Here is a 16,771-nt window from a genome sequence, read left to right as displayed (position 1 = left end):
TTACCTGTTTGCTGCTCTTCTTGTCCTCTACATTCTTCTTGTCGGCTTTCTTGTGGGCATCAAAAGTGGCCGGGTCCACTGTGTACAGACACTCGGTCCACTTGCCATAGATGGCACAGATCTTTTTCTTGCTGTAAGAGGGTTATAGACAGAGAAGAAATACATTGTGTATAGTTTGTGTTATTTTCTTAATATGATTATCCTTAATTTATACAATTGTTGTCACATTTCTCTTGCTTTCCTATATTCTATATGTTTCTGCTAAAAGTAGGAAGTGCAGAATTCTTCAGAATCACTGAATTGAATTCAAGTATTTAGAATGTTAAGGACTTACAATTAAATTGGGATTATAGCCATCTTGTTAACAAGTTACCTTTTGTCATATATGTAGCCTTCAACTTTGTGGAGTTCTTTTCCAAAAATACCACAGGGTTTAAAGCTCAGACAGCATTTCTCTCCAGTTCTGTTAAGCGATAAAACACATCTATTAGCCTTTTCCATATTCCCATGAAGCAACCTTTTTGTCTATACAAGCTAAACATGACTAAATAAATAAGCACTAAAGTGTTAACTCTCAAACTAGTCATAGCCAAACATTTTTTGTTTTGCAAACTTTGATGCTCCAGCATTTTTAGATTCAAATTTTTTTCACGTTTTTATGTGTACTGAAGCATTTCAGCTGCACGTGTTTCTTTGGGAGTAGCCTTTGCTGACACAAGAAAAAACATGATAATTTAAGCACTTTTTCCATCCAGTTATAGCAATCAGTCTGCTCTTCTAATTCAGTCAGAATGGTAGAGTGACTTCAGCTGACTTGCGCTCGTTCACACTTTCCCTCGCGCTGATGATGTGCTTTGAAAGCAAAACACAACATTTTATGTCCCTGCCAAAACTGCATTGACAGTATTGCTGTTTCTCATTTCTTGATGTTTGGCTTCCACACATATAGTAGGGCAACACACATAGACACTACTATAAAATGTTGAAGATCAGTGTAATGGCCTTACTTGTGATTTATGACCTCCACATTGCCATACTGCTCAATCCACAGTTGACCCACAATGATGTTGTGGACGCAGCATGTGGGGTTGGTCCAGGTGTAGGACTCTTTGTGTCTACGGAAGACACATTCACACTCGTGTTTAAAGAACACCTCAGAAAACACAAATCAACAGTAAACAGGCACAAACACATATAGTAGTTCTAATGGGCGAGAACGTCCCAGAGGAGGAACTCACTTGGGGAGCTCCAGCGTGATGCTGCCTTTGGGCTCGGCCTCGACGCTCTTGCCCCAGAACTTGAGCTTGGGGTAGATGGTGCCATGGAAAACAAAGTCATTCTCCAGCCCCTCGGCGTGGAAGGCACTGACCGGAGGGTGGTGGCTCACTTGCTCCGACATCCACCTGAAGCCCAGGTCCTCTCTGGGCCGAGACAGGAGAGGGTCATTGAGGGTCAAAAGGTGAAGATTGCTAGTTTGTCAAAAATGCAAGGTGCAGAACAGAGTAGTGCAGCTAGAGAGGCTTCAGGATGTGTTGAGGCCAATCTTAGTCAATTTACAATAATGATCAGTGAGTGTTGACAATGATGTGAATGAGTCAACAATGCTCATGTCACAGTGGTGGTGTTTTAAATATCATATTACCATATCATTTCTAAAAGATCATGGTGCGACACCAGAATAATAGATCATGGAATTCCTAGGGAGTACACACACATGAGTACAATAGTGCATGTGCATTTGCTGTTGGTCCTGTTGGATAAGCATGTCTGCCTCATGAATGTAAATGTAACTAGCGATTTGTAACTTGTCAGTGTGAGTCTCACCTGATCAGCTCATAGGTCTCTCCCAGAAGAGGGTTGAAGGGCTTTCCGGTCCTCTCCCACTGGGATGCCACCGCCGAGACAGCAAACGCCGCCACACACTGCCACACAAACACACACCCGCGTCAGCACCACCACCATGCTTGCATAATTCTCACCCATCACAATGAATATGCCGCTGAATATTTCATGAGCTCTCCGCTCCCTCACGGGCCTGTCCCATTCTCTGTCACATTAATGTTCTCCCATGCAAAGTGTGGGCTCAAGCCAACCCAGCTGGGACAAGCAAACAGACAACATGTCTGTCCGTCTGCATTTTCTTACCAATTGGGCTTTTAACCTGCCGTAAGCCAGCTGTCACAAACAAGCGTGGCTCAGTGGGACTTGTCTCACTGGCAGACTTGTGAAGAGATTCTCACACCGGTAAATCCCTACCGCTGGTTGACTAATACCCTCTGTGCTGAGAAATGGCAGCTCTGTTACTGACCGTCATCCTCTCGATGGAGTCGGTGGACGTGTTGGCCTGGTGGATGAGGTACGTGTGCTCCATGTACTCCGTCAGCCGCTGCAGGAAGCTCAGGGGCTCATTAAGGGCCACTGGCATGGCGATTTTAGAGAGCTCCTAAGAAAGAGTGGGACAAATAGAACAAGAGTGGAACACTCCTTCAGTATTGTATACAGAAATGTCTGTGTCCTATACATTATATATACATACAGGAATGGTATGTGACAGAACCATTTCTACATGTTTGAACATGTCTGTCTGTATATGAATATTTAAGGTTTAATAAAATATTACACAGGCCTACAGGTTGTACTATGCCATGTGGGGCACTAAAGCACTGTTGTGTATCTTACTCTAGGAACCTAGACAGGCCCATACAAATAAAAATGAAGAGCTAAAAACAACCACCACTGAATGGAACTAGGAAAGCAGACTTTAAAGAGAGGAAATTAGTCGTCAAGCTGTTATGAATGGTCTCTCTGCTAGTGCCTTGTCTGGGCCTGATGAAAATGTACAATTAAATATGATGCGTCTGCTTAAGTGAGTCTGATTAATGCTGTATAAAAGAGGCCTTTGGCGCTAACAGAGTCGTGTGTGTGTATTATTTATAGTGACGTGAGCTCACCATCCCAATGCACTTCTTCAGGATACTCCAGATGCTGACGTCATTCCTGGAGAACATGGGAGTGGGCAGACATGTCCTGCTGGAGGAGGAGAGAGCCACAAGCAAACTATGAATGCGCTGTGTGTATAAGGAAAAGGCAGTGTTGTAAGACACTTTAGTCTGGCCCTCAGGCAGCACAAGCTGTGCATATTTATACCCCACGTGCCCATGCTCGTCTCAACACCACTTACACAACTTGCCAATGGTCATGGGAGTTTTAGCAAATGAAAAACATCTACAGGGCAATTCCATGGAAAATTACATTTTTTGTAACATCCATAACGCCAATAAAATGTTATGGTATGGTATGATCTGAATGATTACATGAAATTTGAGCATTTGCTATTTTTGGCTGAAGAATGTACATGATAAAAAATGCACAAAAAATGTATGTTATCATTCACATCATGTCAAGGCATTTCACTGGCGTTATGGATGTGACAAAACGTCCATTTTTCGTGGAATTGCCCTACATACACATTTAGCTGAACATGACTTATAAACCATCAGTCTGACCTGCCTGCAAAATTACAAAATTACAAATGATCTTTTCTCAATTAAATTTACAACTCTACATCTTAATCACCTTCTTTTAAAGGATTACATGTACTTACTTAACACATTTTAATTGCTGCAATTTAATAACACAGACCAGAGGTGGAGTTCAAATGAGGAAACTAGGCGAACGTTTGCAACGGGTTTCTGTTTGCCTTGAGCTTTTGGCGAATGTTAGCCAACACTCACAAACAGTCTGCGGAGGTAATTCTCTTTGAACACACCTCAGTTTTAGGACATTCTGTTGACTTTTTGTGTCCTCAGTTAATTGTTTTTCAACACCATCGAGGTCAGAGTAGGGCATATATGCCATAATGTCTCCATATGCCAGAACTCAACAAACTCATGACTGTTGATAGAAGTTCACCACTCTCTGTGTGCTGCTGGGAGTCCACATTCACAGTATCTTTTCACCTGCTGTTGAGTTAAAAACACTAACACTCTTTATGGAGGCCTGATCTCTGGAAAGAGACATGCGACACTACAGCTAATGAGCAGTCTGTCTGTGTTTGACCTGCTCTCATGTGACCGGCCGTGGAGTTCGCATGGATCTGTGAATGAGTCGGTGTCAAGTGGGGAGGGAGGAGCGAGAGAGAGAGAGAGAGAAAGAGAGAGAGAGAGATAGAGAGAGCATAAGAGAGAGAGATAGAGAGAGAAAGAGAGAGAAAGAGAGAGAGATAGAGAGAGCATAAGAGAGAGAGATAGAGAGAGAGCATAAGACAGAGAGAGAGAGAAAGAAAGAGAGAGATAGCATAAGACAGAGAGCAAGATAAAGAGAGAGAGATAGAGAGATAGAGAGATAGCATAAGACAAAGATAGAGAGAGAGAGAGAAATGGAACTGGGGTAACTGGGGTAACCTCAAAATCTCATAAGTCATTAAATGGTGAAAATGATTGGAGTGGTGAAAATGAAAGGCAGCCAAGTGTCCCTAATGAAACAAGAACCCAAACAAATCAACAAACAAAAACTAAACAAAGACTTGTTTACTTACAAACTGACTCTCGAATAAGAAGTGCATTGCACCAAGGAGGAAGTCAACAGCGGAGAATGATTTCTCAAAGCACAACAAAGCCATATCATCTATTCATCTATCAGCATGGGATATCACGGCACCGAACGACAGGGTTTACAGTTGTACAGAGCCAGCCTTTTCATCAATCTTTCACAAACTCTTCAACCACTTCTCTCTTCCTTCCTTCCTCCCTCCCCTCCCTCCCCCCCTCTCTCTCTCTCTCTCTCTCTCTCTCTCTTTCTCCCTCATGAGTACCTCTCTCTTCTCTGCCTCTTTCTTTCTCTCTCTGTGTCTTGCCAAGTCTCCATCCACCCTGCCTGATGCTAAACAAGCACTCTAAATAATTCACTGGTTGCTCGCTGGATTAATACAGAATGAGGGATGCTACTGGTCTCCACGCAGCCAGCACAGGAGGTGCGTCATCACCAACACAAACACAAGCCTGCTCTGTTCTGCTCTACTGGGAAGCATTCCTCTGGGGTTCTCACACACACACACACACACACACCTGGAAAAAAAATAAGAGATGCAAAAGAGAGCTGGAAAGGTGGTGTCAGATTACTAGTGGGTCAGGGTTTGAATCACTAAGATGGCACACACTTGCATGAATCAAATCTGTCAACTCTACTCTTTTTGTCTTGGACATGCAGCGAAGGAATGGCATATCCAAGTCAACTTATCAACGTTGGTGATAACTGCATATCTGTATTCACATTTTATTTCAGTTTCATATTTGATCAAATCGATCTCATTCTGGCTAACAGCAGTGAGAACGTATCTGGTCACACAAACACCTTGTTATGATGTAATAGTGGGCAGTAGGCTCACCTGTGCCTCTTGACTCCATTGCAGTGCCCCTTCTCGTCGCCATGGTTACCCCCGTTTGACATCCTGCCGTGACCCTTGGGGTGGCCGGTGGTAGCCGCGGTGCTGTGCTGGACGGACTTGCGCTCGACCTCCTCGTCGAAGGACTGTCCGGCCACCGACAAGAAACCGCTCAGAGATCGCTCGGACTCGCTGTCTGCAGGGTGGTGGGGGCAGGGCGGGGAGGCACAGAGGGGCACATACAGGTTCACAAACAGCCGAACCAAGCCAAGCCCAACGAGAGAGAGAGCGAGCGCTCACCTTGACACCGTAAGCCGCCACCTGCTCCCCGCTACCTGCAAGCGCAGTCTCCCACGGCACCCAGCCAAGCAGCCAAAATTACACCCCTCCCTCTCGCCCTCCCCACAGTCAATGAAACCTCACCTGGGAGGATAGTGTTCCAATCAGATGCCAGCCTGCTATGTCACTTCCTCCGACAGGCCCCTACTGAGCCACTGTGTTGTCCCTCATAAGTGATGAGGGGAAAGGGAATTGTTCTTGTTGTTTTTGTCTGTGGCGATCATGGTGCAGATTATTGGGCGTGTGTAAGGAGAGCTGCTCCCAGATCAGTTGCTGAGGGCCCAGCGGTAACCAGAGTCTGCTTTCCTCTGATAGGCTTGGGGGTTGCCTGGGATTGAGCTGATGCCAACAACAAGTTGGACCTGTGGGGCCAAACTGCCTGATGGCTTTATCTGATGTGGGAGAAACTCCAAAGCTACAGTGGCTGGATGGACATCTGGTCTTAGATATATGTTAGATAAGAAAAGCAGGTCTAGTTGCAATAGATTCTAATTACAGTTAAGATGTTCTTTGATTTAACAAATATTATGAGTCTTGGGTCATTAAATGAACTTATGCAACAAAGCAAAATAATGTAAAACACTAAAGATACTAAAACCACATAACATTTTAGGAGTTGGAAATATCCAAGAATATATTTCCATTTGAAGAGCTGACACCAATGAAATCAATGACTAACAGTAACAACTGTAACAATGACTAACAGTCCCACAGACTGTGAGCTGGGTGCTGCTGATCCCCTCTTGTGTGCAAATACTGAGCTGTTCCATGCTAAGGAGACATAATGATTTATTGAATGGAAGCTTAGCCAAGTAGCACTAGGACCTAAACATGCAAAGGGAGGGAATCCTTTTTTGTGCATGGGTGTCTGTTTATCTGGTATCCAATGGATTGTTTAATATGACCTGAATAGGTACTAGTGAATAATCTGAAATTTACACACTAAACACACTACAAACTAAATGCATCGCCTACACATGCATCAATCTTACTGACCCCTTACTAGTCAGTGATTTTATAGGATATGATTGCATTTGCCGATGACTTATTTCAGAAATAAACCAGACGTAGTAACCAAAGGGAAGAAAGACAGGACATCACTCAAAATAAAGAGAATACAGGAGACAGAAAGCAGGATCAAGATCAGAGAGTAAAGAGTTTTAATGAAGCAGATCACAGTTTGAGAGGCCAAAAAAGAAGAATCATTGATCATTGAGTTGAGTGACGTGAGCAAAGGTGGTTTTCATGGTTGGAGAGGGTCACCCTTTCATGGTCACCTGAAGTCACTCACCAGAGACTGCATCGTAGAAGTCATCCTCAGTGAGCGTGCTCAGTGTCGGGGACTTCCTGCCCCTCCTCAGGGACTGCTCAAGCTCGTGGTGCTCAGTGGCCAAGTTCTTCAGCGCCTCTGACAGGATCTTGTTCTTCTCAACTTCCTGCTCCAACTTCAGACTCCACGCCTAGAAGAAAGTGCGCACACACACACACACACACACACACACACACACACACACACACACACACACACACACACAGATGAGAAACAGCACAGCACACCACAGCAGATAACACACATGAGACCAGAATTACATATCCTGGTAAAAGCAGAGGCAGGAACTCAGCAAACATAGCTGCCATTCTTGACAAGGATAACTACATACAGTTTATCAATTCTAATGATGGCTCTGTTCTGATGAGAACAAACATTCCCATGCTCATAAACACCAAGGTCATCTCCATTACATGATGATTAACTTTTAATAAGTCCTCTGTATTGGCATCTTGAGAAGACTCTCTGGAGGCTCTGTGCTGCATACTGATGTGTGAGGAGCTAAGAGGATGAATGGATATGGGATTATAATGATATCAGTTGACTGATGGAGGGTCAACTTTATGGACCGTCTCATTGGCCAGCACAGGCAGACCGCTGTCAATGGCAGGGAGAGCAACGGGCCTTTGTCTTTGATCCCCATGGGCATCTGGTTACCTGCAGGGGGAATGGAACATCTAGTCTAAGAGTGCACAGTGGCCCGGGATCACATAACGCTCAGAGCGGATACCTGAGCTCCGGTGCAGGCCACAGACAGTCACGCCACGGAGACACACACACACACACACACACACACACACACACACACAGCGGTCTGCAACCGCACAGACTTCAGACTACCTCAAACAAGGCCGCAACGGCCACAAAAACAATAGGCTGTGACATTTACACACGGCCTACTGACTCTTCAAGCTGATAGAATGTAATTTACACATTGTCAGTGAACACAAAACTGCCAGCTCCAATTCAATATCACTAATGCAAAAGACTGACTACACTGCCTGCTACAGTATACTATGAGGGGAGAGTTCCTGAGGGCTAACTGAAAGCCTGAGGTTTTTATGATCTGCTGAGAGTGGCACAGAGTGACAGACCGAGCCAGATAACACACACAGCTACGCAGCGACAGAAGTATTTTAGAAAACATTTGGACAGCCATTCAGTCCAGTTCAATAACAAAGAAAGCAGACTGATAAGCTATTGTGGTGGACTTCTCCACAGAGCTCAAGACACAAAGTCACCTTGGCAGGATGCTTCTGGCAACGGGAGCTATAAATCTGCCTGCACATCTGATAGGAGAGGAGCCTCAATACACCTTACAAGATAAAAAAAGACCACTGGAGTCATTCATTTTCTTGGTCAGTCTGAAGCACTCTTATCAAATACACACACATTCACACATCTCTCTCCCGAGAGAGAGAGCGAGAGAAAGAAAGAAAGAGGGAGAGAGAGAGAGAGGAAGAGAGAAAGAGAGAGGGAGAGGGAGAAAGAGAGAGAGAAAGAGAGAGAGAGAGAGAGAGAGAGAGAGAAAGAAAGAGAGGGAGAGAGAAAGAAAAAGAGAGGGAGAGAGAGAAAGAAAGAGTGAGAGAGAATAGGAGTCTTTAAATCACATCGAAACAGTTCTGTAACCAATTCCAAAATGAAAGTATTGCACAACAATGTAGTGAATTCTTTCCCAGTCGTAAAAGGCTGATACATCTAATTCTAGTTTTAAAGAGTCTGCAGCACATGACAGAAAGAAAACACAGTCCAGCCCACAGTGCACATGGAGGTAGCTAGTCTTCAGAATTAATCTTTATTTGGACATAAAACACTATATCTCTTTTTAAATAAACAAATATTTAAATAAATGAGTGGCAGCTCTTTATACAACACAGGATTAGCCATTTGTTTTGAGTACTTGAGTGGTTTTGTGGTTCTCAAGGTGGGGTCTGTAGCAACCCTCTGTGCTGATTGGATCAGCTCTGCAATGACATAGGCTCTCATAGCTTGGTTGACTGCTTGGAAGTACTGACTGAGTTCTAAAGAGCCTGATTATCTCATAGTGACAGGTGCACACTGCGTTTGTCTCCTTATGCACTGGAGCTTGCACAGGGAAATCTTTGTGTAAACAAGCTTGCAACAGGACACATAGCATAGAGTGATGGTGAGCTAGGTCCTCTGTCAGAGCGTGTGTGTCTGTACATGATGCATGATCATGGAGATCTGAGGGTTAAGATTGTAAGGCCTTATCAGAGCCTTATAGGTCTCTCTCTCTAAGGCTCTGGGCCTTATGCTTTTGGCCTAAGTTAGGCCTTCTGGAGGTGTTGTGGGTCTCATTCAACGACACACAGATGAATGAAGGTGCCTGCTTGATAACTCCAGTGAAATGCTCACAAAAGCTGCTTTGTTGGTGATGCTGTGAGCACAAATGTTGCCTGTCTGTGATTTTGCTTTGGTGCTTTGGTTCTTTGGATCGGCATTCAGGCTACTAGCAACACATGTGGCACTGTGAGGCAGGGCTGTTACGGATCCTGGGTACAACATGCGGCATATCCTGAGTCAAGCAGCATGTCGTTAAATTTGTAATGTTAAATTTGCTATGTAATGTTGAATGTAAGGGGTTCCAAGCCCCTAAAAATTGAGAGCCTCAGCTTTAGAACCCATCTTGGGTAACTGACTTATATTCAAAAGCATTGCAAACAACTTGGATTCTTGTGCATGAAATACAATGATCATGTGGCATGTGGGAGCACTAGCCTGAGCTGACCCATCAGTGTTTGCGGTCTTGCCCATGGTGTTAAATTAGTGGTTAAGGTCTTGCCCAAGGTCTTGTGACCTTTTACACAGCAGCACTGATGATACAGCATGGCTGGTACTGGATCCCAAGCACTCTCTCAGGTGCCTGCTGATGTTAGAAAGGTCAGACTGACTCATATGAATCCATCTGCTGACTTCATTATTGCCAAGCACCAGAACATTGCAAAGATAACTCATCAATACTGTCTGGGACTCAGGACGGGCTGAGCAAGCCAAATGCTAATGGTAGGATATCGGTATCTCTAAAGCACAGAGTACAGCCACACATCAGCATCTGTATTGGTGTTGTGAAATTGTAAGATCAGGCATTGTCATGCCAATGACATCAGTACATAGTCATGTGAAAAACTGACTATGTACTGATGGCTAATGTCCCTGTGAACTATTGTATATCACAATGACAACCTGGGTATGGAAATGTATGGATAAAACATCGATATAATGGTGAATAAAGATATTCACACATCTGAAGAGAGTCTGAGCCTAGTTATACATAGTTACACAAGATGAGTTAAACAAACAGAGCACCGACGGATGGATGTGGGTCAATCTTCAAAATTAGACCTTCAGGCAGACAGGAAGGGGGATATGGTAAAGAACCACACAAAAGATTAATAAAGAATGAACTGAAACTGAGGATTAACAAGTTCCTGAAACATACTGCTTATCTGTCTGGAGCAAGTGCTTCAGGAAAAAAAGAAATCTTGAGGAAATGTGATTTTCTAGGAGTAAAAAGTAGACCGCTATAACAGAAGGACCATCTGACCACAGATCTGCAGAGGCCACCAAAAATGCCCACAGCAACCAAGATGTGATAACATTCTGTTAGAAAAAGAAGTCATTTTCAGGAATAATCCATTAAAGCCTTGCTAATCTAGCACAAAGCTGTCTAATACATTTGCTATGCTATCGATTGACTGACTACCTGATTATTCCCTTTTAGGCGGCGAGTCAAATGCTATATGCATGATGGAAAAAACGTAATAGAACAGTTTCACATTCAGACAATAATAATAAAAACACTGTTATTCTAATCAGAAAACCGACAAGATGACTGTGGAGGAATTAGACCAAAGGTTTAAGGCCATTTGTTCTTGGACTGACAAAACTAATCCATTCTAAACCATCTTACCATGATAGTGCAGGTGTTTGTGTATGTGATGCTATGACAGAGGACACAGTTTACTCTAGGCTGTCTCCTGCTGTAAACTAATTTATATAAAGTTTTCCCTGAGCAAGCTCCAATGCATAAACAGACAAACGTGGTGCACACCAGTTACAATGAGATAATCAGGTTCTTAAGGACTCAGTACTTCCATAGTAAACAAGGCTCTGATGCAATGAGCACAGAGCCTTAGCCTCCCTTTGTGTCCTTCTAACCTCAACAAATAGCTGTCCTCTCTTCATTACTGCCACCACATTACCACTGTGCGCTGCAGAGTGTGACGGTCACTTTGCTCCCAACGCAAGTAACCCATTTAGTATGGAAGGGCCAAAACAATTTCTCCACGCCGCACACACCCTCTGATGGCTGCCCGCTCACACGTGTGCCTAGGGGTGGGCGGGGGGACCACAGAGCCCTTCTGAGGATGCTCGGCGCTGCGGACGGGCCCACCCGGGAACGCTTTTGTTGTGTAACAGGCCCGGCTGGCAGCCCGCTCTCTCTCTCGCTCGCCCCATCGCTCGCTCACACAGCCTCCCCGCGTCCTCTCGCCTCGGTGCACATGCCGCTATTTTCGGCGCTTTGCTGTGGAGCGAGCGCACTAGCTCTGAAAGCCTCAGAGACCTGCTATTCCCTCCACAGGACCCCGCAAGCTGCGCTTAAACTCAGTTTTTCTTTTTTATGCTAGAGGGAGAAAGAGAGCGAAAACTAGGGAGAGAAAGAAAGTGAGAGACAGAGACAGAGACAGATAGAGATAGAGATAGAGATAGAGATAGAGAGAGAGATGGAGAGAGAGAGAGAAAAGGAGAGCTTGGGATATAGCTGAGGTGGCCCAATTTAAGTCCTATATTGAAAATAAAGGTTATGCAATTCTGCTTGTGACAGCATTCAACACAACCCAATCTCACTTTTTGGTACACATGTTGTTAAACTGTACTGTACTGTACTGTACTGTACTTGTAGAGAGAGAGAGAGAGAGAGAGAGAGAGAGAGAGAGAGAGAGAGAGAGAGAGAGAGAGAGAGAGAGAGTCCAAACCCTTGCAGGGAAAAATAAGCATTTGACCTTTCAACCTCACAGCTGCAATATGACAGTGTAAGCATGCGGAGGTCAGCAGAGGGAGACAGAAAGGTAGTTGGCACTGTCACACGACAAAGCAGTCTGCCACGCTGACCCGATGAGGAAGAAGAAGCAGAGCGAGAGAGACAGTCTGAGTGTATGGGGTATGCGTGCATGTGTGTGTGTGTGTGTGTGAGAGTGTGTGCATGTGTTATTGTGCGCATGTGTATGTGTGTGTGAGAGAGTGTGTGTATGTGTTATTGTGTGTATGTGTTTGTGCATGTGTGTGAGAGAGTGTGTGTATGTGTTATTGTATGTATGTGTGTGTATGTATGTATGTATGTATGTATGTATGTATGTATGTATGTATGTATGTATGTATGTATGTACAGCGGGGAAAATAAGTATTGAACACGTCAACATTTTTTTCAGTAGGTATACTTCCAGTGAGACTATTCACATGAAATTTTCACCGGACATTAGTATTAACTTATATCCACACATATATAAAAATGTTTTAAACATTAATGTCTAAAAGTAGTGTTATGAGTAAAAAAGTGGAATGGCACAGGGAAAAAGTATTGAACACGCTAAGAAAAAGCAGTACACAAACGCAAAGAGGAACAAACTGGAATCTATAAGTAGTTAGAGAAAGTATCCCTCCTATCTGTACAAATTGATATAAGCTGGGTTAGTACATACTGGTGGGCTATAAAAAGGTTTTTGTTAGCAAGGTGTCACACAAGAAACTTTTCATGATGGGTAAAAGCAAGGAGCTCTCCCAAGATCTTTGCAACCTTATTGTTGCAAAACATATTAATGGAACTGGTTACAGATGCACTTCAAAACTTCAGAATCATCCAGCAAGCAGTTTTGGAGCCATTATTTGCAAGTGGAAGGAGCATCACTACATCATCAACTGGCCATGCACAGGATCTCCTTGCAAGATTTCTGACCAGGAAGTCAGAAGGATAGTCAGAAGAGTACTGTAGCCTAAGAGCCAAGGACCACTCTGAGAAAGCTCCAGAAATATTTGGAGGCAGCAGGTACAATTGTTACAGAGAAAATCGTAAGTAATGCACTCCACCGCCATGGCCTCTATGCACGCTCATCCCGCATGACTCTATTGCTGAAGAAAACATGTTGAACCTCGTTGAAAGTTTGCTACACAACATTTGAACAATCCTATGAAATACTGAGAGAATGTATTCTGGTTAAAAATGTAACTTTTCAGATGTCATACTACACACCATATTTGGAGGAGAAATGGCACTGTGCATCACCCTAAAAATACCCTACCAACAGTGAGGTTTGGAGGTGGTGGCATCATGGTGTGGGCTGTTTTTCATCTCATGGTACTAGCAGACTTCATACAGTTGAAGGAATGATGAATGGAGTCATTTTGTTCCGGAAGAATCTTTACATATATCAGGATGATGAGGATGAGACATGGCTAGACCTTCCAGCAGGACAATGATCCAAACCATTCAGCAAAGGAAACTCTCAATTGGTTTCAGAGAAAGGAAATCAAGGCCCTGACTTTAATTCAATTGAACAGTTTTGGAAGTTAACTAAAGATCAGGATTCACAACAGGGACCCCTGAAATCTTCAATATTAAAGGACTATCTGTTTAAAAGAATGGGCCAAACTCACACCAGAATACTGTGACTGATAAGTTTTATCATACAGGAAATGCCTTAAAGCTGTCATTACGAATAAAGGCTTTTCCACAAAGTATTTAAGAAATTTCAGCAGGCGTGTTCAATACTTTTTTCCTGTGTCATTCCACTTTATTGCACATAACTCTACCTATGGACTTTAATGTTTGGATTTTTTTTATAAGGGTGAATTATCTGAGTTAATACTAATGTCTGGTGAAAATGTCATGCAAATAGCCTCACTGGAAGTATACTTACTGAAAGAAATGTTGATGTGTTCAATACTTATTTTCCCCGCTGTATGTATGTATGTATGTATGTATGTGTGTGTGTGTGTGTGTGTGTGTGTGTGTGTGTGTGTGTGTGTGTGTGTGTGTGTGTGTGTGTGTGTGTGTGTGCATATATATGTATGAGTGAGAGAGAGAGAGTCAGAGGGAGAAGAGAAAAAAGAGAGGAACAGCTATTGTGTCTTTCTAGTCTGGGCAACATCAGTCCTGACAGTTTAGAACTCTATCGGTCATCAACCGAGTGACCATGGTTTGGGACATAGGAATACTTCAGCGTCAGGTCTCTGTGACGTATGGCCCCAGTTACATAATGAAAGACCTCTCGACACTCGATCCTAGCATAGAAGAACAAAGCACAGCTTTTCTGTCTGAAAGAGGAAATAACCCCACTTGGGGTTGTATACATCATGTGTGTGTGTGTGTGTGTGCGTGTGTGTACATGCATGCGCATTACAGTGAGCTATGTGTGTACACACACACACACACACACACACACACACACACACACACTCGACCCATCCCAGCCTTGAGAACCTCCCTCTCTACTCGCCCTACATACGGAAACGGTAACCATGGTGATTTCACGCCTGAAAACGAGCTGAGAAATAATGGAAAACAGAGCCCCTGCACAGAGAGTCAATGGGCTCCTCGCCGCCAGCACACTCCAGACTAAATGAGCACCTCCACCAGCCAGCGGCTGGACATGAATGACCGACAGTTAATGAAGCAAGGCAGGGGTCAAGAGCTCTCCAAGCTGCTAAACAATAAACAGAAATGGACAAGGCGTCCTACAGCTAGAGAAATCTACATCCAGACATAAGCAACTGCTTACCACTGTTTGGAGTCACTCCCCTTTCAAACCAGATCTTGTCGTCACCTTATTTCACCTGCACAGTGCTTGGGTAGCATACTGTAGAAGGTTAACTGACCACAGGAAGATAGATCGTCCCTTCAGCAATAGGTATGATTGACAGGCTGAGATAATGAAACGATTGGGGTCAGTGCAATGGCTTCATAGAAGCAACACGCAGCACTGTAATCCATTTAGTCTGATGTAACACGGTCAGATGTATTCAGACAGTGAGGCATGCTTGCTCAGACATTTCCCTATTATGAAATGATCCAGCAATAATCCACCAGGCAAATCCCATCTAGCGCCCCTCCTTTGGCACACGTTAGCCCCCGCTGCTTAAGGTAAACGGCGAGGAGAATGAGGTAATCTTCCGATGCTCAGTAATTACCTTTCCACTCCGCAGACTTTTCCAGATTCCCTCCTGAAATCGCAGAGATGGTTTAATTAGGAGTCGGTATGTGTGAAATTGTCCACTCTGGTCCTTCTCTTTTTACCCCTCTTTTGTGTGTCCAAATATTTGTTTGTGGGGGGGCAGTGGTAACCTATGCTTCTTTGAAGCTCACTAACCTGAAAGCACCCTCTCAATGGAACATCCTCGGGCAATTGCTCCCTGCACTCAACAACAATACCTAAATATAGACCACACCATGCAAATCAGTTTCAGATGAGTGGCATCAATAGCATTTTAATGTTGAAAGACACCCATCTTCCTGGGCATATGTAACCTATCCGTGTAAGGATGTATTAATAAGAGCAAATCAGAAACTCTGGCAAAAGAGTTTTGAGAAAAACAGTTATTCTAGCAAACCTGACCTTGTCACAAACACTTAATCAAAATGATTGATTAACGAATTACAGCATTTAAAATAATGTCAAAAGAAAATCTTTCAAAGAAAAGGTCCCGCAAATCAAATTAAAAAACAACAATGGGTTGTGTCACAACTTTTTAAGTATCCATTGCAGGTGCATAACAGATTAGTGAAAATGTTTCAGATCTTTGACCATTCTGAATAAGAAAGGCACTGACAACTCTGAATACTTAAGTATATAATCCAAATAAAGCACTCAGTGGCTGACATCTAAGCCTCGCCTTCTGGGTCCAGTTTTGGGTGCTTACACAAATCGGTCTTTTCACTACAACTTAGTGCGAATGACACTTTCAGCCCAGCCCAGCATTAACCACATGAGCCACCCATCCCACAAACACAGACACAGGCAAAAGGAAACAGGACACCCTCCCCAAATACTTCACCAGTCTGCATGTGCTTCGCAAGGAGCTCTGAGAGCAGAGAGAAAAAAAAGAGTAGCACAAGGTAGCTGTATGTACCTGTTTGGGCGATGGCTGGTGTCACTTTTCTCCCCTTCCCTCCTCAGTCCCGGACGTTCTACGGGCTTGTGTGAGGGAGCGCCAAGTAGCTGCGCGTTCTCGCCTCCTCGTGGTTGTGTGTGTGTGTGTGAGTGTGTGTGTGTGTGTGTGAGAGAGAGAGAGAGAGTGAAAGAGTGCACACGCTCCACTTCTCTCCGTGCCTTGCTCACGCTCGTGAGTGAGTGTGTGAGCGTTCCCGGGTCACACATGCACGTACAAGCATCTGAATGAGAGAGGGGAGAGGAATGTGTAATGCATGTGCGTGTACATCACGGTGTGTGTGCTTGTGTGTGTGTGTGTGTGTGAATGAGACGAGCGAGAGAGGAACGGAGAAGGACAGAGAGAGAACGAGAGAAAGAGAAAGACAGAGAAAGACAAAGAAAGAAAGAGAGAGAGAGAGAGAGAGAGAGAGAGAGAGAGAGAGAGAGAGAGAGAGAGAGACCGGGATTCTCTACGGAATGGACTGCAGAGCTCAGCATAAAAAGGGATTCTTGGCTGACGGTGCCCTTGCCGAGCCACTGATTATTCCAGCACTC

General features: G+C 44.0%; 1 protein-coding gene across 4 annotated transcripts in view; it reads right to left on the bottom strand.

Moving 5' to 3' along the window:
- The window catches only part of LOC125304795 (oxysterol-binding protein-related protein 1-like), a 29,545-nt gene that overhangs the window by 6,266 nt on the left and 6,508 nt on the right, over window positions 1–16,771 (bottom strand). For 2 of the 4 annotated variants that reach the window (XM_048259331.1, XM_048259479.1), the window contains exons 15-23: window positions 7,014–7,182; window positions 5,387–5,579; window positions 2,952–3,030; window positions 2,309–2,443; window positions 1,825–1,922; window positions 1,239–1,421; window positions 1,008–1,115; window positions 374–463; window positions 5–131 (exon numbers count right to left, since the gene is read on the bottom strand). In XM_048259331.1, coding sequence (XP_048115288.1) covers window positions 5–131; window positions 374–463; window positions 1,008–1,115; window positions 1,239–1,421; window positions 1,825–1,922; window positions 2,309–2,443; window positions 2,952–3,030; window positions 5,387–5,579; window positions 7,014–7,182 — 1,182 coding nt within the window. The remainder of the gene's footprint in view (window positions 1–4; window positions 132–373; window positions 464–1,007; window positions 1,116–1,238; window positions 1,422–1,824; window positions 1,923–2,308; window positions 2,444–2,951; window positions 3,031–5,386; window positions 5,580–7,013; window positions 7,183–16,771) is intronic. The other 2 variants (XM_048259398.1, XM_048259557.1) reach the window with 1 other exon arrangement.

This window comes from Alosa alosa, chromosome 1, assembly GCF_017589495.1.
Source record: "Alosa alosa isolate M-15738 ecotype Scorff River chromosome 1, AALO_Geno_1.1, whole genome shotgun sequence".
NCBI lineage: Eukaryota > Metazoa > Chordata > Actinopteri > Clupeiformes > Clupeidae > Alosa > Alosa alosa.
The sequence above is the reverse complement of the archived record's forward strand: the minus strand, read 5'-3'. Positions and strand labels throughout refer to the sequence as shown.